General features: G+C 35.0%; 1 protein-coding gene across 1 annotated transcript in view; it reads left to right on the forward strand.

The window, feature by feature from the left end:
* FBN2 (fibrillin 2) overlaps positions 1-22,486 on the forward strand; it is a 287,333-nt gene that overhangs the window by 138,083 nt on the left and 126,764 nt on the right. The window contains exons 9-15 of the mRNA XM_049786704.1: positions 3,482-3,634; positions 5,762-6,007; positions 6,866-7,003; positions 11,454-11,573; positions 12,744-12,869; positions 13,708-13,830; positions 15,936-16,058. Of these exons, the coding sequence (XP_049642661.1) occupies positions 3,482-3,634; positions 5,762-6,007; positions 6,866-7,003; positions 11,454-11,573; positions 12,744-12,869; positions 13,708-13,830; positions 15,936-16,058 (1,029 nt within the window). The remainder of the gene's footprint in view (positions 1-3,481; positions 3,635-5,761; positions 6,008-6,865; positions 7,004-11,453; positions 11,574-12,743; positions 12,870-13,707; positions 13,831-15,935; positions 16,059-22,486) is intronic.

Here is a 22,486-nt window from a genome sequence, read left to right on the forward strand (position 1 = left end):
ATATTATTAGAAAAAGTCCAGACTGCACATACATTCCACACAACACCAAGACAGATACAGACAGAGGTGGGTCCTTTGCTATGCTTTTTGCACAGGATCTTGATGCTGAGTCTATAACTCTGGGAGCCCCACTTTCTAGATGGGGTGGAGAGGTCCTGCTAGGTTTTCTATTGAAGAGAGCAACATGGATTTTTGTATTTTATGTTCTGAACTCCATGAAACTACCAGAGTTGAAACTCAGTCTCCAGAGTTCTGTAGAAGCCCTAAAGATGAGCACTTAGTTCTCCTCCCTGCTTCACTTCATGTGAGACCTATTTTAGCATTTATTTTATGCCATTTGGATTATGACATTTTGTAAGATATTTTTAAGACTTTATCCAGATGCCTAAAAGACTTATAGATATTCAAAGTAGCTAAAAACCAAACATATCTTGTTTTGTGTCATTTTCTCATCAACACTGTCCCATAAGGAAAAAATCATTAAATAAAGTTATAAAATCAAGCCTGATGTAGTACTAGGTCTTTTACCTTTTGGCATGTTTTGTTTCTTTCAGATTTTACAGAACAGCTTCCTCTCTGCAGAAACCTGAAAAATTAAATTAATTTAGCCATCTGTGTAGCTTTGAGTGTGTTTTGTAACAGTGATTGCTGTTGAGTTAAGGTCTTTCTTAACTTACATCCTGTACTTGAGTGTTTGAATATGATACACTAGGTATCTAGAATGAATATTCCAAAATTATTTCTCTGAGTCATTCTTAGAAATAAAAAGCATACCTACAGGATTATTCCCAGCAACAACTTGTCCAAGTCCAAGTTCTCAAGTTTATTAAAAATGTGAAATACCTTTAAATATGTAATCATGCATCAAATTTAGTACTTTCTTATTAGGCATACTGTGTGTTTTCTTGGGAAATGAAAGGGGATATCTTTTCTTACACAAAGTATCTAAAATCCATTCAAATTTTTTTCATGCTAACTTATAGGTAACCTGAGTTGTACCATGGACTATTTGAGGAAATAATATATAATATATATAAGTATATATATTACACTCTATATCTGCTGCAATAAATTTAGCCTTTACCCAATAACGGAATTATTTCAAATTAATAATTTAATCTGCATTGTTGCAATGATTTTTGTGTTATATGTTTCCTCTTGAGGTAACAGACAATTTATCTTTCGATGCGAATTTGTAAAAATTGACTAATGGGTAGTAAACTAAAATCATTTTTTCTTGGTTGCAATAAAGGTAATTTGAATGATAAACCCAAGAGTTTTTGACTTATATGTAATTTTCTAATATCTTCTACCCTTTAATCTGCCATTTCTCTACCATGATGTCAGAGTGTTATTTGTTATTTAATTGTGTTACTGCTTTGTCCCCAATCTTGGAAGACAAATACACAAAAAACCTTAACAGAGCAGTCACGTCTGCCTTGGTCTTCACTTAATTTTTTGCCTCATCATATTTGACATAAATCATTTCCTTTAGTTCTTAAATATATCTTATCTATCTCCCTGACCTAGAATAACCATCTGCAAATCACTGGTCTGTGCCTTCAACTTAACCATTCTTCTGAATTCCAGGTTTATGTGTTCAACATTCCGCATATGACACTAATCCATGTACTGAATCCTCTAATTCAAATACTTGTGTCCCTGATCCAGAAAGATAGGAACTTCCAAGAATCTTGCTTCCCTCATACCCCATAGCCAACCAAGTCCAGATTGTCTGTGATTTAGAAATATGTCTGTCATCTGACGTCTGTTCACCCTCACTTTAAATAATCTTCTCCCGGCCTCCGTCTCTCATCTGGGCATCATTGTATCCTCTTCCTTAGTCTTACTCTCTGAATAGAGTCGAAGCCAAAGAGATCTTTTAAAAGATATCAACTATTGTATTTTCTAATATTACAATTTTTCAACTACTTTTACAACACTCCAAATGGAATCCCAAACTCCTTCCTGCTGGTCTATAGGTCTGCACGTGATCATGCCTTTGATCAGGTTTCTTTGTTCCCAAATGCTTCCTCCCTTTAATCATTGCTTTTATGGTCCTTTATTTTAATTTTTAATTGAATCATTATGAGATACACAGCTACAAAGCTTTTTTGTGATTCGGTTTAAATCATACAATGTCCAGCACCCATCTCTTCTCCAATGCACATTTCCTTCCACGATGTCCCCAGTTGACTTCCTACCTGCCTCTGTGGCAAACATTTTTCTTCTCTCTAGTTTATCTGTTTACTCTCTCTTTTACTTTTAGGCACTGTGGTTTGCAATACTTTTACTGAAGGAATATTATGCATATTATTTTATCTCCTTTCAGTCTTCAGTTTACGTTTAGAGTGATGATTTCTAACTATCATTGTGATATTGGTCCCCTTTCTGTCCTAACTGCACCCTCCTGCCCTTTGTGGCAAGCTTCCTACAATGAACCAGTCTTCTTGGCCCTTGACTCTACTGTATTTGGGCATTATTATCATACTATGTTGGTTTTTTAAATATATATTCCACAAATGAGTGTAATCATTCTGTTTATTCCTCTCCCTCTGACTCATTTTGCTCAGCATTATACTCTCCATACCCATTCATGTATAAGCAAATTTTATGACTTCCTTTTTTCCTGAAAGCTGAGTAGTTTATTGTATAGATGCACTACATCTTTATCCAGTTTATCCATTCATCTATTCTTGGGCACTAGGGTTGTTTCCAGATTATGGCTACTGTAAATAGTGCTGCAGTGAATAAAGGAGTGCAGATGATTTTTCTTCATTGTGATGTGGGGTTCTTAGGGTTTATTCCCAGTAGGCAGATTGCTGAGTCATATGGAAGCTCAATTTCTAGTTTTTTTGAGGAATGTCCATTTTGTGTTCCAAAAGGGCTGGACCAATAGTGAATGAGTGTACCATTCTCTCTGCATCTATGCCAGCCTTGGTTGTTCTTGGTCTTTTTTGATGTGTTTCAGCCCCTGTTTTATAAGATTATATATCATTGTCATTTTTGTGTCTTCCTAATAGTCTCCTTTTGTTTCTTTGGACTCTTCCCAGAGATAGCTATACAATATGAAACCTCAATTTATTTAAATCTGACTTATGATTTATCTATCTGTATAATCCAGATCTTCTGGCTTAAACAACCATAACATCTTGATAGGTGATCAGTAACTGGGATTGTTGCTTTCTTTCAATTTTCAGATCTCTCTGAACTTGTTTCCTCAGTGCAATAAGGAATTCCTAACTGTTCAACCTTTCTTGATTTTGTATCCCTGAATATAGCTCAACAGCCATATAGTAAAAAAATGTAAAAGAACAGGAGATATAGTAAAATTAAGAGGTATTTCAAGCATACATTGATATAATATAGAGTAAATAAAATAATTTGCTTAATGTAAAATGTCTGGTTTTTATAAATGTGAACAGAGCAATGACCACACCTGAAATAATTCTGTAATGTCTTTTATTTCAATTATGTTCAGATCAGAGAACAGGGATCTGTTTCTCAGGCCTGGTAAATGGTCGCTGTGCACAAGAGCTCCCAGGCAGAATGACGAAAATGCAATGCTGCTGCGAACCTGGCCGCTGCTGGGGTGTGGGAAACATCCCCGAAGTCTGTCCTGTCCGAGGTTCTGGTAAGGATTTACTACTAGTTTTGGGGGGTAAACAGTGTTGGGAAATAAGCAACCACATTCTAAATTGTTTATTTTTGTATCCTCTTACTCAGTTTTATTTTCTATATGACTTAGGTGTTTTTGTAAGGGATAGAGTGGTATTTTTGGGAGATAATTTTTATATCCTTTTTAATATCATAAAGTTTCCTGAAAATTGATTTTGCCTTATCTTGGTGCAGGGAGAGATAGAGGCAGAGAGACAGAGACAGAGAGAACAAAGAGAATGAAAGACTGAGGCAGTCACTATAATTCAGTCTTGTTTGTTTGGTTTTTTTTTTTTTTTTTTGGTTTGGGGTTTTTTTTTTGGTTTTTGGGTCACACCCTGTATTACTCAGGGGCCACTCCTGGTTCTATGCTCAGAAATTGCTCCTGGCAGGCTCAGGGACATATGGGATGCCAGGATTTGAACCGCCGTTCTTCTGCATGCAAGGCTAATTCCCTACCTTTATGCTATCTCTCCAGTTCCTATAATTCAGTTTTAAAACTTCCTGACCTCCTATTTTAGGGATTTAATATATTTGAAATATATTCCAGTATATAGTCAAATATTCAATATATATTAAAATATATTCCAAGGATTGAATGTATTTGAAAACAATATTTTGCTTTAATTTATCATTTATTTGATGAGAATCCTCAGTTCATAGTGTCCCAACCTTTGAAGATATATTTTCTCTTCTCTAATAACTTTGAAAATTTAGAACATGATGTTGGAAAATACCTCTTATTGACTTTGCTAGATTAAATACCATGTAATTTATGGAAAATTATCTTTGGAAAAATATAATTGAATGAGTAAAATGTAGCTTCCCTTGTTAATATTATGTTAGTAAACAAAGAGTTAATGTTATGACAATTTATATCAATATTTTGGTTAAGTTAAATTGAAAATATAAAAAACATGCTGAAAAATGAAAAATTTTGGAATAGAGTTCTAAATATTGTTTCTACATATGTGACTATAGAGAAATAATCAGTATATATCTTTCTTAATCATTCACATAATATTGAAGATGAGTGGTCAAATGTTTTGCAAGTAGAGTTTATCCATAGTACATAATTTTAGGACCTCTTTATTCTATTTATAGTTAAATAACAGCTAATATATTATTAATACTACAACACTGACTTGGGTTAAATAATATTCATTTCCTCTGCTATAATGCCCTAATATGAAGAATAGTTAAATAAATAAATTAATGAATAAAGGCAATTGTTATATTCTCACTTCTCTATCTCAGTTTTCACCCTTGGAAAATAAGGAGCAGGTTTGAAACTTACTAAATATCACAGACTATAAAAATCCACATTATGGGCCTGGAGAGATAGCACAGCGGCGTTTGCCTTGCAAGCAGCCGATCCAGGACCAAAGGTGGTTGGTTCCAATCCCGGTGTCCCATATGGTCCCCCGTGCCTGCCAGGAGCTATTTCTGAGCAGACAGCCAGGAGTAACCCCTGAGCACCGTCGGGTGTGGCCCAAAAACCAAAAAAAAAAAAAATCCACATTATAAAAAATTAATCTTAATTCTTATTTATCTCTTAAATAGATCAATTTTATTGAGATAAAAATTCAAGTAAGGGAAAATATGCAACATGAAGTACTTAAAGTTTTCATTTTCTTCTATTTAAGTAAATTTCTTATACTCATCCTATGCCTGGAATTTTATGAATTTCTCTAAAGTTCAAATAAATCAAAATAGACATATAGATGATTCTTTACCTATATGACTTGGTTAAAATGTGGCAGATAGGCTTTACTTTTTTCTAAAGCACCTATTCTTTCCCTGATCTTATTAGTGTAAACATTTATCCAGATTGCCTACTCATTCATATAATGTGATATATGTCAGTTAAAATGGTCGTTATAGGGGTCCAGAGCAATAGCACAGCAGGTAGGGTGTTTGCCTTGTATGTCGCTGACCCAGGTTCAATCCTGGCAGAGTGGAGAGCCGAGCAAACCTTGAGTGGGCTGTGTATGGCCCAAAAACAAACAAAAAACTCACAAAGGTCATTATGGTGTTCGGGCTTCTTTTATCATGCAGAAACACTTCTCTACATATTGTATAAAATGTTCTTTTTTTTCTCTAGAGGAATATCGCAGACTTTGCATGGATAGACTCCCAATTGGAGGGATTCCAGGGAGCTCTAGTTCCAGACCTGGAGGCCCTGGAGGAAACGGCTTTGCCCCAAGTGGTAATGGCAATGGCAATGGCAATGGCTTTGGCCCAGGAGGGACAGGCTACATTCCCATTCCTGGAGGCAATGGTTTTTCTCCTAGTGTTGGGGGAAATGGTGGTGGTGCTGGTGGACAGGGACCCATCATCACTGGATTGAGTGAGTATTGACTTTTTGTGTAGACTCCTTAGTTTCTGCCATAAGTGATATTTTAATATGTAACAAAAAACAGTATATGTGATACAAAAATTCTTAGGGAACTATATTTCTCCTGGATAAAGAAACTTTTTATGTTGGAGAAGAATGAGTTAAATAAGAGATGTAAGCCCATCATTCTTATTTCTGGTCACACCATAGGAGAGTGTGATTTTTGTTGTTTCATTTGGCCTTTAGCAACTGTCTTGTTTGTACAGCCCTTGAATTCTTTTCCAGAAGTATTTCTCAACTAAGATAACCAAATAAATCTTATTCTGTGCCTATCTAAATTTTATAGTAGAATTTCTCTCTTTTCTCTGCCCAGTTTTGTTGAATAACTTAGGAAATCAAGAACTGTAGGCCTAAGGCCAGAATGGGCTTTGGTGCTCTTGACATTTAAGTTCATTCTTTTTGAAAGAGATGCTGTTGCTAATAATATTTAATGATGTCCCACAGTGCAGTGTTTATTCTTTTTGGCACGTTGCCTGTTTACTCTATCTCAATAGTTAGTATGGTTATAGAAAGAGAAATGGAAACCACTTAATTGTGCAGTAAAACATTCCTGAACGTTTTAAAAGACATCACTACGGGCAGAGTTTCCAGTCATGCAACTATATGAATGCAAATTCAGTATGTCACAGAATATTTGTCTTGATTCTTAAACCAAATAATGTGGAGTAAAATTTATTTACCTAATAAAATAGAGAGTAGTGTGGACTTTTGACATACCTGCCTTTCTAATATTCTTTTAGAAAATTAGCTCTATGAAATGTAATAGATTCTGCCATGATGAACTATCACTTCTGTTTTATGTTTCCATAGCTATTCTGAACCAGACCATTGATATATGTAAGCATCATGCTAATCTCTGCTTAAATGGACGCTGCATACCTACTGTTTCTAGCTACCGCTGTGAATGCAACATGGGTTATAAACAGGATACAAATGGTGATTGCATTGGTAAGTTCCTGATTGTTTAATCCTTCTGGGTTTGATATTGTTTTTAGACAGTCATAGAAAATTTGATTAAATATGGCCTGTGTTTGTAAAGTATTTTAGTTAACATTCATTTCCAGATTGTTACTCTTATCTATCTATTCATCCATATAGTCTCTTAAGCTACAGTAGAGCTAGACTTCATTAAGATTCTCCTATCCTTTCAGACCCTAAATATTCTAGTGTGTTGTCTTCTGAAGCTGAACAACACAGACTGTATACTAGTATCATTAACATGATCTAGTTGTGTGTAGGGAGGAAAAAACTGATGATTTTTCTTTGGACACATTACTTTAGAGGTTTCTAGAATGTTTAATTTTAGAAGTTTGAAGCTTAGATAAGTGGTCAGTCCAACTTAAGTTGCAGACTTAATAGTAAAAGGTGACCATTAAAATCTTGAGGATGCTTGTTGTCTCCCATGCTAAATTCTATCAGAAGAATGGAAAGGTAATAGTAGTATGCAACTGAAATCCTAAGCAACAACAGCATAGATCCACCTAGAAAAATAAATGATAGAATGCATTATATCTCTGACATTATGCCAGAGCATACTTACAGAAGAAAAGTAGTGTCACATGATAATTACAACAGCAAAACCAAATTCAGAGTGGCTTTAAACAGTCTATTACTTTTGATCATGATAGTTTTTTTTTATATCTTTGTGGGGGTTATCCATCAGTGCTTAGGAGTTACTCCTGTCTCTAAGTTCATAAATCACTCCTAGCAGACTCTGGGAACCATATGGGAGCACTGGGATCGAACCTCGGTTTAATGTGTACAAGACACCCACCCTACCCACTATACTACTGCTCTGGCCCCAAAATAATGTCTTTAAAATAATAAAAGGTGAACTGCTTTGAATATTTTTTAGTTTCTACTCTAATGCTGTAACCCTGGCTTGGCTGATATTAGTTGAAGCTTATTTGTGTATATGTGTATGTTTTATTTTGTCTCCTAAGCAGGGTTTATGGTACTTGGGAGCCCTCTCAGTGTTTCTTATTCACATCACAAAAGTCCAGATGGTAGAATGTGGGGGCCCAAGGATGTAATACTTCTTGATTTGAGGTGCTGGGGACTACTAGGTTCACCTCCCTTACCTCTGCTTTTTATAGATACCAGGACCTTGCTCAGCTGTGCTTAGGACAGGGCCACACTCAACAGTATCTCTATGGCTATATTCAGCAATGGTCAGAAGCCATGTAGTGACAGGGTTCCAACCATTTGCATGTCCTCTTAGCCTTTGCCTCAGCAATTATTTAAGTGAAATAACAGATAGTTTATTTTGGAATGCCGTGAAACATTTAACATTTTCTTTAAATGAGGTAAATTAAATATAATTTAATTTTATAAAATATGATCATAAGTATGCAGTATATAATATTGCTTATTGCACATGCTTGTACAATTATATCAAATAGAAATTTTATTGACCTGTTTAGGTGGTATGTCAGTCACTCATAATTGGGAGAAAAATATGTTTCTGTATCTGGAGAGATGATATTGAAGTGAGGGACACTTCAATATTGCACACTTGCCATTCCCAATTCAATCCCTCCTAACTATGGGTCCTCCCCCCAAAATTCATAATTCTAAAAATTATTTGAAGAACACAATTTTCTTCCTCTTAGCATCCTCAAGCATTTTATTCTAGCAAGTTAAATACCCAGACTTACGAGTGTATTATTGAACCATTGGAATTAAAATAAATTATCCTTAATAAATCTATTATAGATAGGATAATGTATTTATAATTGAAATGTATTGTCTGGGTGTACATAAAATATCTTTAAGTATCAAAAAAGTTTTATATTTACACTGCAACTTCAGCCTTTTCAATCAAGGTTCTTCTAGAATGGTGTTTCTTACCTCGAAGTCATCATGACCCAAGGGGAAACCTTAGCATCATGACACCCTAGGGACACACACTCTAGAGAATGTATGGCAACATTTGGGCATGGCAGGGAAACAAATTTGAAAATGATTCACAGTCAGAAAATGACAGAGAAACCCAGGTCTGAAAACAAAATGTGTCCAAAAAAGCAATTTTTGTTTCTCACTTATCCCAAGGATGGTGCATTGTAACATTCAATGTACAAGAGACATGCTAAATACATAGTGATTCTCTTAAGCCAGTAGACCCTAAGTTTTCCTGAAACTCAGGTAAGAAAGGCTTCTACCAGTTATTTTATAGATTTATATAAAATGGTGTTGAGAAACTTGTCTTTATCATTAGCAGAACTTTCAAAGTTTGAGTTTCACCCATTAACTCTTTCTAGATTGATCTCATCTTTCAGTCCTGAAAAGTAAAAGCCAGAGCTAGCTCTCTTAATGTTTGTAATTCACCAGGGCAAAGGTTCAAATTGGGGCATGTTTTTAGAAACCAGGCTTTTAATACTTTTTATTCTTTATTTATAAAAAAAAGTGCTGTAAATCTTACTTTTAAAAGACTCACTTAAAATATTTAGTAGGTGAAGCTGAGAGGAGATAAAAGTGCACACTCTAATATTTCAATATTTCTTCTCTTCTACTAAAAGGGAAAACAAAGCTTTCACTTAGAGATACCATACCACACCACACATCTCAGAAAAGAGACCTGTGAAATGTGTATTTCAGAACATAACAGTATTTCCTGTGGTCAACTTAAAACTTAAAATCCTATGGTAACCCTAGAAAAAGGCACAGAAACAAACAAGCAAACAAAAAGTCAGACGAAGTCTTTGAAGACGTGAATTGAAAATCACTAATTGGTTTTTGGTGATTGTTATCACACAAAAGAAGAAAACAAAATAGGTCAAACTTCTTTATCTTGCAGGCCCATCCTTCAGGGCCTATGGAAAGCAGAAAACGAATTCTAATGGCAAAATAAGTGGCAGCAGTGTCACAGAAGTGAGGGTCCTTGAGAACAGCACTCAAGGAATGGAAGAGTTCTGAAGACTCCCTGTTTCCTGGGAGTTGTGGTGCTGAGGTGATGGGTTTGTTTGGTTTATGGATTGTTCAAAGTACTACACTTCAGAGTCAAGGGATCCTCAGCCCTGCAAGCTGAAGGTGTTCTTTCATTCTTGAAGTCCATGAATTCAATGCTGCATAAAGCTCAGTTCTCTTCTTTCATTTTGCTTCATTCTTTTGGCTCCATAGAATCGATGTTATCAATAAGTCTAAATGTCTTAATGGGACAAGGGTATCCTGGGATAAATTGAAAAAGCATAAAATCCCATTATTCTTTGTGCTTTTATTTTAACGATTTCTGTGTGATTCCAGCCTCCTCTCTTTTTAAAGAGGGTTTAATTGCTTCCGTCTGAGTGTTTGTATAAGTGAAGCTGGTGGGTCTGTAGAGTGCAGTTTCTCTTTTAAAGGACATCTGTAAAAGAAGCAATCTGTTTAAGTGGTAAACTGGTGAATAGATTTTATTGTTATCCAGTTTAGTTGAAATTGTGTGTGTCTGTGGCTTCCAGATAGATTTGAGATGCAAATTATCATCTCCTCACTGGCCAACCAGGTTTTCTAGTGTTTTGGTTTTTCAGGACCTCACTCCACAGTGCTCAGGCTTATTCCTGGATCTAGGCTCTGAAATCACTGATGGGAAACCTGTGCAGTGCAAGGGACTGAATTTGGCTCAGCTGCATTTATGACAAGAGCCTTGCCCATTATACTATTTGCCTGGCCCCAGCTGAGGTTTTAAGTTTTCCAACATTCAAAATAATATTTAATAAGTAAAGATGAAACATGTAGCTCAGGAACACATGATTTCTCTAGGTTTTATGAGCCAACAAAATGGTCCATCATTCATTTGAATGTAAAGCAGTAATATTTATTACACTGAGAAACATTTGCATTAAATTTGACTTTATACAAAAATTTCTGTACCAGTTTTAAAATTCCATCTTCTATCACTCTCTATGTTTTTCTGCAAATAGTATCTAAGCTTCAGTTGGAGTTACATATATTTAAGTAAGTAAAAAATAATACAGAAATTTCATAATATGACATTTTATGTTTATGTATATATATCTTTTGGTCTTATTTTTGATCTTATAACATTTTTGGCCTTATAACACACAAACTTTAGAGGGAGAAGCTATTATTTTTCACATATTATTACAAAGAATTATTGTTACAGATTAATGGTGATGGCATCCTTATGAAACCCATGCTTTGAATTATTGTTCATTATTAAAATTTAAGAAATGTATTCTTGATTAAAGTAAGTTTTCATGTCCTCTCCAATAGGCAATATTCAGAAAACCAGATGAACCTCTGTATTTGTAGAAAGGAATTTTCATTCACTTAGAAGTAATCTGCTATTTAGACTATTACTTTTCTGGCCTGGTCTCAAATTTGGGATGCCTAACTGTACTTTAAACAGACATTTTAGAAATGGAGTGAAGTCTCTAATGGTTTCTTTTGCTGCTCACAGATGTTGATGAATGCACATCAAATCCCTGCACTAATGGAGATTGTGTTAACACACCTGGATCCTATTATTGTAAATGTCATGCTGGATTCCAGAGGACTCCTACCAAGCAAGCATGCATTGGTAAGGCATTTTGCTTTCACATATGAAAATGTTCCATGAAATACGATAAGCCAAGCTGTTGAAGTTAAAAGTCAGTATATTAAAATAAGACATGGAATGAAATGAGTGCTCTTACATTGTTATAGATTCACTTTAACTACCTTCCTAAGCCATCCTTAAAACATAAAACACTATTTGCATCTGTCACTCTGTCAGTGTGGTATCTGGTTTCCGGAAAGTTCAGTTGCTCTTCCTTCCCTAGATTACAGCTTCCTCCATTCAAGTAATATCAGTAGGATTACTTCTCTTTGATTGATGAAACTTAAGATTTATAGTGATTTGCAACTACTGTTTTCTTTGAACCTTACATACATATAGTCCAACACCAAATCATAACTCATCACTATTCAGTTTCATTGCACTATTCATTACACAACTGCAGTCTAAATGCTCGACCTCACTCATGATTCATCTCAGAATCCTTTTAGCAAATAACTTTATAACTTTGCTTGTACTCCGTACTCCTTTTCCTTTCCTCTTGTATTTTGGGTTTTGTGATTTTTGTTTTTGTTTGTTTTGCTTTGTTTTGTTTTGGGGCCACACCTGGTGATGCTCAAGGGTTACTCCTGATTATGCGCTCAGAAATTGCTCCTGGCTAGGGGGACCATATCAAACGCCAGGGATCGAACCAGGTCTGTCCTGGATCTGCTGTATGCAAGGCAAACTCCCTGCCGCTGTGCTATCGATTTGGCCCCTTCCTTTCCTACTTTATCCATTGGTAGTTACTTGAATGAGCTTTCTCCAGAAATTTTCATTATGTTGCTCCAAAGATTTCTTAACCCAGAAATTTCATGATGATGTTAGCCCTCTTCAAACTTGCTCTCATTTTTAAGGTCTCCACCATGATGTCAAAAACTATACTTCTCACCCTTTCTTAGAGATGCCTGCAATTTCCCTGTTTTTTCCTTCTTTTTTTCTTTAATTACTCTAAGTCAGGATTATAAGATTGCTTTCATGCACCTACCCAAGAAAAATGGGGTAAAAGATAGAAATTTTGTTGAAAATTTTCTTAAAAATGTTATCCAATTTGAGCATGTATATATAAAAATATATACTTGGTATTTAAATGATTATTGTTTTATGTATAACCATTATAAAATAATAATTCTTTCCCATTATTAACTTTCCCAGATATTGATGAGTGCATTCAGAATGGAGTTCTTTGTAAAAATGGTCGATGTGTGAACACTGATGGAAGTTTCCAGTGCATTTGCAATGCTGGCTTTGAACTAACTACAGATGGAAAAAACTGTGTTGGTATGGAAATTGCCTGCTCCCTTGCAAAAGATTTTTTTAAGGATATGCATATTTATTTAAAACTGTACATACTATTTCTAGGAAGTTTCATACACATACGTGAGACTGCTTCAGATGACTTGAGTAAACATAAACTTAAAGTGAAGAGGAAGATCTGTTTTTAAAATGTTACATTGATTTATGAATGTATTTCAGATTTAACTAATTCTGAAAAATTTTTATATAGCATTTTTGATTGTAAGTGGAAATTAACTCCTTTTATAAAACTATTAGCACCTAATGCATTTTTGTATTTTGAAGTTGCCACACTGACAAGTGATAAGTAATTTCCCACTCACAGTTTTTGTATCCAAAGTTGATCTGTAAAAATGTTTTACATATTGTGATAACTAAATCTCTAAATCTGTGGTCCTACAAACCATGTAGTTGATACCAGTACTCCACAGAAATATTCTGTTCTCACAGTAAGAAATAAAATTTTGCCCATTAGTGAAAGTTGGAGTCATTTCACTTGCAATATGCTTTTTTTTGGTTACATTCTTCTCAGGAAATAAATCAGATTAATTGTATTGATACTGAAATATCACTCAGGGTGGTGAGGTTTAAATAATAAGCATAAATTTATTTATTACTTTTGGATGCCTTATAATAACTTTACAATCTCTACACTATTTGCACTCACTCGGTTGACACTCCTGTTTAAGTCAGGGATAGGCAGGGATAGGATAAACACATGGTTCATTTGTTCATTTATGTAGTATAATTAGACTGGCTATTGTAAACAGACAGAAAGCTGAATCCCTCAAGGCCTGTCTTGTAACTCACTCCCCTACTACAGATCATGATGAATGTACCACAACCAACATGTGTTTGAATGGGATGTGCATTAATGAAGATGGCAGCTTCAAGTGCATCTGCAAACCTGGATTTGTTTTGGCTTCAAATGGGCGTTATTGTACTGGTATGTATGGCTCTGAGAAAGGGACATAAGCTTGACTGAAACCGATTAAATGAACTTGCTGGAATTTCTTGTCTTTTCATGTGAATTTTATCTCATTTCTTTTGCTAATTCACATTAAGCAAATGTCTAAAAATTTTTTAAAACACACACGTTGTGAGCTAGAGAGAAATAACTTTTTTCTGAAAGTAATATTGATGCAAGCACCACCAAGATGACCCTCTTCCCCCACACCGCAGGGGAACACCACCTCCTTGGTCTCTTATATTAAGTCTTATATTAAGTCACTAGAAGTGACTTCTGAGTCCTGTAACCACCACATGGAAGACTCCTCTCCAAAATAATACTAATTATGGTAGATGAAAATTTAATATAATTACAGATGGACCCAAGTATAATATATGATGTATAATTTGTTTCCTCCCTCGCTTAGAAACAAATTTTTCAACTATTCTTTTTTTACTGGTTTTGCATTATATCTTTTCTATAAATCTGCCTATGGAATATTTATAAATTTTCATTACCTAAAAATCTTGTATTTGTTCACCAAAGAAATAACAATTATAGTCCTACTCAATTTTATGAAGATACTTGTATCCTAGACCCTGTTGTCTTGTGATAACTTTGAATGTCTGTGATAGACACTAAGAATATAAGTGAAACTATTCTGTGGCTATATTCAATTGAAATTTAATAAATTTGGAATAAACTTTGCAGTTACCGTTTAGAAGAAAGTATATTTTCAGGTTTCTCCTCTTAGACACAAATAATTCTATAGATTTTTTCTTCCTTTGACCACACAAATTTATTTCAATGCTAAGTAAAACTCAAAACCAGTTTCTATTTCAACAGAACTTCAGAGACAAAGCAAAAATTATTTTATTGTTTCTAAAATAGCTTCATTACCACTCAAGAAAGGAAGTGCAGGATAAACTAGGAAGATACTAACTATGCTGATTGAAGTTTTGTGAGTGGGGTATCATTAGCTGATTTATATGTAACATGAGACTTGGGTTACATTCTAGAGAGTAGCATTGTCACAGTTACAGTATGTAACTATTTCAGCATTTATTAAAAAGATTAAGTACACATGTAATAATTACTTAGATTTTTGCCAGTTTGTTTTCTTGAAATTATTTGTATTAATATTTTATTACAAATATGTAAGCTATAAATCTTAAGTATTGATTATTTATTTGGCAGCCCTGTATTTTAAGAGCTTTTTTTTTGTTTTGTTTTTTCGGGTCGGGCCACACCCTATTGATGCTCAGGGGTTACTCCTGGCTAAGCGCTCAGAAATTGTCCCAGTTTTTGGGGGACCATATGGGACGCTGGGGATCAAACTGTGGTCCTTTCTTGGCTAGCGCTTGCAAGGCGACACCTTACCTCGAGCGCCACCTCGCCAGCCCCACATTTCATATTTTTAAAAGACATTTAATATTGATTTATTTTTGATAAATTCCAGCACATTGAAAATTTAAAAAAGATACACTAAATTATTTCATTATTATGAACAGATAAAATGAATAAAGTGCAGTATTTGTATCTAGTAGAAACTGTATAAAATTAAAATTTCAGAAACATTGCCTGGTTTTCATTTTAAGAAAAATTTTTATGGGGCAGGAGAGATAGAAAAGCGGTAAGGCATTTGCCTTGCATGTGGCCAACCCAGGATGGACCCAGTTCAATTCCTGGTGTCCCATATGTTCCCCTGAGCTTGTCAGGAGTTATTCTTAAGCACAGAGCCAGGAGTAACTGCTGACCATTGCCGGGTGTGGCCCAAAATCTAATCAACTAATAAATAAAGTGCTTTTAAAAAAAAGATTTTTTTACTTACTTTGAATTATGTATTTCTTATTGAACAGGTTTGCCAAATAAATAATGAGCAATTCATTCATGAGGCATTTTTGCTAATGGGTAAAATGATGCAAATTTACTTAGATTTTCTGGGAATGTTTGAACACTTGCATTTAGATATAAGATTTGTGTGTTCTTTCACAAATTTTAAAATTAAACCTAAAGGGCAATAATTAAAGTGCTAGCAACAGAATCTATAATAAAGTCAAATATACCTATTCTTGCCATGGCTTCTGTATCTCTCTGGGCAGATGTTGACGAGTGCCAGACCCCAGGCATCTGCATGAATGGCCACTGCATCAACAATGAAGGCTCTTTCCGCTGTGACTGTCCCCCGGGTCTTGCTGTAGGCGTGGATGGACGCGTGTGTGTTGGTAAATAAATCATTCTATAATGAACCCTGTTCAACTGGTATTTGAAAAAAGAGAAGATATAGATTTATGATTACAATTAATAACATGCAATGATAAAAAGGTGTCTACTACTGACATGTAAGTAAATGAAAGAAGTTACCCACATAAAATTACATTTTGTATAATTCCATCTAAATGAAATATTCCTAATAGGCAAGTGTGTAGAGATAAAGCACATTATCTTGCGTTGCTCAGTGCAAAAGTCATGGGACTAAAGAAGCTAAAAGCTAAAGCAGTATTTTTGAAATAATGAAATTTTCTAAAGTCATTGGTAGTGATTGTACATATCTGTGAAAATGCTTAAAAATTACTTAATTGGAGGGGGCGAAGAGATAGCATGGAGATAAGGCATTTGCTTTGCATGCAGGAGGATGATGGTTCGAATCCCGGCATCCCATATGGTCTCCCAAGCCTGCCAAGAGCAATTTCTGAGCGTAGAGCCAGGAGGAACCCCTGAGCGCTGCCGGGTGTGACCCAAAAACCAAATATATATATTGAATTGTACACTTTTCAAAACATTGGGGTTGCGGACTGGTGTAGCATAAAGGTAGCATACTCCCTTTGTAAATGGCCAACCTGGTTCAACCTGAGTTTCCTGTGCTTACCAGCAGTGATCCCTCAACATGGAGCCATAAGCAAACACTGAATATAATAGAATGTGGTACCCACCCATATCAAAGAAAGATAGGAAAATATTTGGTATTTATTTATTTTCCCTTTCCCGTTATGGTTCTGATTACCTGGGAGGGGGGGTTCACATACTTAGTCATAGTACTTGGTAGGGATTATAAAGTTGATATGTCCCATGAACTTGGAATTGCTGCACCAGGAAATGTACATTTGGCTGTGTCTCATTCTCATGGGAATCACAAAGGCATTAAAGTTGGAATCATTGAATGAATCATAGTCATTCAAAACAGGGATTGAACTTGAATCCCAACATCTACAAGGCAGGTGTTCTACCACCAAACACATCCCTGGGCCCTGAATTTTACACTTTAAATAGTGAATTATAAGGTGTAAAAATTAAATCACCACAGTGTTTTTATTTAAATAAGGTAGCCCAACTATTCCCTTAAGAAGTCTTTGATGGGGGCCGGTGAGGTGGCGCTAGAGGTAAGGTGTCTGCCTTGCAAGAGCTAGCCAAGGAAGGACTGCGGTTCGATTCTCCGGCATCCCATATGGTCCCTCCAAGCCAGGGGCAATTTCTGAGCACTTAGCCAGGAGTAACCCCTGAGCATCAAATGGGTGTGGCCCAAAAAAAAAGTCTTCGATGAAGTGTGAATCAAAATGCCTAAAAAAGAAAAAAGTATTTTCCTAGATCAACATCCTTGATAATGTTAAACAACAGCTTCTAAATAACATTAACAATGTATGTTTAATTAATTTTTAAAAAGGATTAGATTGATATAGTTATACTTAAGTACATTCTTATTATCTAAGCAAAATTGGTAATGTAAATAACATAGCACCAAACTTGATTTTCATCAGAAACTATGGATGTTTTAAAATAGTTGCTTCTCATTATTGTGTTCCTAACTGTAGAAGGAATGAGAATATATGATAACTAAAATATGTATACATTTTAAAGCATTCAAAATTCTTTTGGGATGGATCCCATGAAGATATACCAGCCTTATTAGGCATTACTTTTAAAGAAGCAGACAAAACAAAACTGCCATTAGTTTATTCCCAGCCATCATGTTCTGATGAGCATTCACAAGTATTTATTGTAGGAATATATGTCATGCCATTTCTATCTGAAGTGCCTGCATGAAATCTCTGTGGTTAAGTAGTAATTTGTTGCAAAATTCATTCACTGTTTTCCAGATTTTTCATAAAATGCAGACAAACTCATTGTTTTTAAAATTATATTTAAGAGAAATAAAATTCTTTCTTATAAATAGTTGCTAATATTTGACTCCTATCTGTGGGAACCAGAACATTTGGATCCAAAAACAAAAATAAAGACAAACAACAGCAGATGGAAATAATCTGGCCACTTAAATTCATCTACTCTGTTCACTTTAGGATTTATTTTAGTTTACAGGATTGTCAGCACTTTATTCAGGGATATCTGAAATACAGCAGCTTAAACCATGTATCTCTTCCTTTGTGAGAGAACTTAAATATTTTCAGTTGTCTTAATAGTCTTAGTATTCTTAGTAACTTTTTTCTCTACCTAAATGATTCTGTCAAGGCCTACAATAAGAGTAAAGTCAATTTTCAAGGAATAAATGATAAGTCTTCTTTAAAACATCCAACTCGTGACTAGTTACTGGTAAATTCATTGTTTAGATAAAAATGTATTCTTGTCCACATACAGAATAAGCATCATAAGTCACTGAAAATTCTTGCCCAGATTTTTATGATGATGGCCATATAGACATTTTAAAAGAAAAGCACTGTCTGTGCAGCTTATCACTGTTACCATATCATGCTAGAAGTATTTTCTTCATGTCTTGTGTCCCTGATGCTTTTGAGATCCATTTATGGTTTAAATTAGAAGCAAATAACAATTCCTTATTATTAGGTAAAACACTTCAATGTTAAATTATTTTTATTTCTTTTTCTTTCATAGATACTGAGATGTAAGGTTTCTTTTATACTTATAAAATGGAAATATTTATTGAAGGAGTACATTGAAAGTGTAAATGACCTCATAGACCAAATATAGAAAAAAGGCAAACATTTTTTTGTCTCCCTTTATCCTTTTAAAGTGTTTTTAAATGAATTAAATGGTTGAAGTTTTATAAGAAAAAATAAGGAAGAAGATTCAGGCTATCCCATAGATTACTATTTTATATAATAAAAACTATAACTCTCATAGAAACAGTATGAATATAAATATTTAAAAATCCCGTCTCTGTAAATAATTAACATTTGTAACTTGATTTTAAAGTAAAAATTCTTTTTCAAGTTCAGACCTTCATGAGCAAAAAAGCTTTTGGACTCTGCCATAGCCCACTGTGAAAACAGGGGAGTAATTGAGAGCAGAGCAGATTGTGAGTCATTTACTGAGTCCCTGAGAGAATGGTTTCAGAGTAACTGAACTTCTCTGGTTCTAAAAATTCAGATCTTCCTTGCATGCTCATTCCCAAGTCTCTCAGAAGCACTTGTTTTTGCTTTCCAGAGATGTGGCCTACACATCTTTTCTTCTACCAGTCTCCCTGGTCAATTCAGAAACTTTCAGTAAAGCATGTTAGATCACTTCACTAGTTGCTTAGGAGATCCCCAAGTAGTTTTTCTAACTTTTTCTTCCATCAGTCCAAGACTAATCCACAAGATACAACTACCCTTGTCCCATCTCACAGGTACAGAGTACAGTTACACAGTCTGTTCCCTTTTCTCTGGCAGTGTGACTTCAACCATTCACACCTGCCTGGCATTCTAGGTGCTGACTTTTTCCATTGCTCTCTGTAGAAATCTTCTCTCTTAACCAGATACCCAAGTCATAACCTCACTCTTTCTCAAAAGTACTCTTCAAAGAGTTTCTCCTTAACTGCCGCTCTTACACTCTATATGTCTTCAATGTTGGTAGGGTTTAAATACCAGATAACTATTTTCCATATCTAATTCATTCAGGATGGGATCTCAGAATTCATCCTGTTATGTGGCATTTAGCACTATAAAATCTCAGCTTAAATTTACTATAAACAGTCTGTTACAGTAGCTTACTGGCATGAAGTGTGACATTTCTGTCAGCTATAAAGTTTATTTTCTTCTCTAATAAGTCTCTGCTGTTAACTAGCTCTCTGGCTATGGAGAAGATTACATATATCATCCTACTTTCTTCATCAATTGTTTTTGGAATTAAACAAGTTAATATTACATTTACTTGTGAAAATATTTGAATGATGACAGGTTATAAAGGAAATTCCTGATAATTAGGCATATAGTTATTATTTCACTAAATTAAAATAGCATATCCTGTCTAACCTTAATCTTAGAGCTCCCAGTTTAAATAGTAAGAAAGTTGATAGTAATGAAAGAAGAATAAAATAAAATTAGCATTTTATATGCATTCATACTTTGCACTGATATAGAGAATCTACTATACTGAAAAAAACCTTTATAAAAGCAGGACAGGCTTGGGGACAGGCTTGGCATCAAGATGCAGGATTTGTGTGACATTAATCACTGGGTTTAATCTCCAGTAACAGCCAAAAATGTAGTTAATAAATATATTGTAAAATTCAAAAGCCCAATTTTTGAGAAATAAAAAGTTTGACTAAATGTAATGCTACACAAAAAAGACAGTGTCCTTAGAGCGCTCATGACATACTATTCTGTTCTATAGTGACACAGGACAATAACTTCTATTTTAGGAGTTCTTGAGAACTATGAAGAGGAAATAGGTTGGCCATGTGATGTCTTTCTTTGACTTTCCTAGCTCAAAGGTTCTCTCATTCAACCTCTAGTTACTGCCGTGACAATATTTTAAACATAATTTTATCTATTTGCTAAGGAGAATGAGTAGCCTAATAATTTCCTGTGATATGATGGTAATTCTTATTTTAAAAAACTTTGGCTGCATATATATACATATACATATATAGTCACATAGAGGACTATTAGATGCACACCCCACTCTGTAGTAAGGGCTGAGGGATCCTTTCTGTTTTTGTTATGGCTAAATTAAATAGAGTTAACTCTGATTATAAACAAGCATAGGATTCAATACAATAATGAGTTTTCATTATTAAACAAGTAGAATTTTTGTGTATTCTTAGGCTTTCTCTAGTAGTGATTCCAGAAGGAATCACTACAGAATAGTCCAAGTTGTTACTGTTTTCACATTAGGAATGTAAGTCACTTACGATTTTTAGAAACTGATAGAAATCCAATGATCCTTAGTGGAAGAATGAGACACAATGCATACTTATCTGTGAAATGTAAATGAACTGCTGAGTGTACTCCTTAACAGGTTCTTAAAAGGAATCCAAAATGACTTAGATAAAAGAACTAGGGCATGAGCTGTCCTAGGTTCTGATTCCAAAGGGATGATCCTGCTTACACTTCTTAGCATTCATTTCTATGAAAAGAAGTCAAAGTATATAATATTACTTCCCTAAGTGGGAAACTTTTTCTGGTACTCTGGAATGCTCCTGAGGTATAAGAGGGGGTACTTTTTATTTGTTCATTTAAATAAGGTAGGGGACTCCATTTACTTGATGAATGAGAGTATCTTTGTTAAACACAAAGCACAGTGCCTAAAACAGATAGGAAACACTCAAGAAAGAAGGCCCCTAACTTCTTTTTTTTTATTTTTAAGTATATTTTTATTATTTTTTTTTATTTTTATTTTTAATTATGAGAACAAAGATTCAAAGAAAGAGGACAAGGTAAAGTTACAGTGGAAGGACAATCACCCATAACATAATTCTCAGAAGTCCCCTTGCTGATACCTTAACTTTGAAATTTCAGCCAAAGAACATTAAGATAAATAAGACAGAATCCATGTACAATTATTTTGTCCCTCAAGTCCCCAGATTGTAACACATTATAATATTTCTTAACAGCACACAAGGCAATCCAAAGCCATAAAACTTACGTAACTCCTTAAACATTACAGGCATAGTATTTTCTTACATTTCCATATACATGCATATTAGCTTAAGTTAACCTCAAATTTTAAGTGAGTTCTTTTTAAGGATTAGAGTCAAAGGAGCACAGTAAAAATGGTGTTAGAGTGGCAATTGTTGTTTGCATAGGCCCACCAAAATATAAGGCACATGGAAAGAAATAACCTTGGCCTAAATACAAAGAGATCCGACCCCTGAAGTTTCCTGGCACAAGATCAACTCTAGGCTCCAGGCAAGCTAGATCGTCCAATCCAAGACATTGTCTGTAGTGCCAACACACTTATTTTTCACACAGTCTCTGTTGTTGGTATCATGTTTCTGTATTAAAGATCCTGGAATCTGCATATCCTACATTGAAGTCAGGATGTGGAGCGTCCTCTCCTTTCACCTCACAATCAAAGGGCAATGCAGGGAGCCCTGTCCTGTAAGCAGGTCGTTGTTGTTGTTAAGTCTTCTCAGTGTTAAGGGAAGTCTCTTTTGAGCAGGTCGATGTCTGAGCAGTGTAGGGTCTTCCATGGTAGAGGATTGCTTCCAGGTGATGTTATAGACCAGCCTGGATGTTTTGTGGATGGATTCCCTGGTTTAGGGGAGAATGGAAAATGCCCTTTCTTCTGAGGTCTGTGCCAGGTCATTATGTCAATGTTCAAGCCCCCGCGCGGTTCTGTAGTTTTTGGATGCCTAGGGAGGAATTTCTCCCCCCCTCCCCCCAGGGCCTGATTAACCAGGCATGGCCCTGAAGACTTCTTATTATTCAAAGAACACAGACTTAAAATGCATCCTAATGTCCAAATATAAATAAGCATC

This window comes from Suncus etruscus, chromosome 14, assembly GCF_024139225.1.
Source record: "Suncus etruscus isolate mSunEtr1 chromosome 14, mSunEtr1.pri.cur, whole genome shotgun sequence".
NCBI classification, from domain to species: Eukaryota; Metazoa; Chordata; class Mammalia; order Eulipotyphla; family Soricidae; genus Suncus; species Suncus etruscus.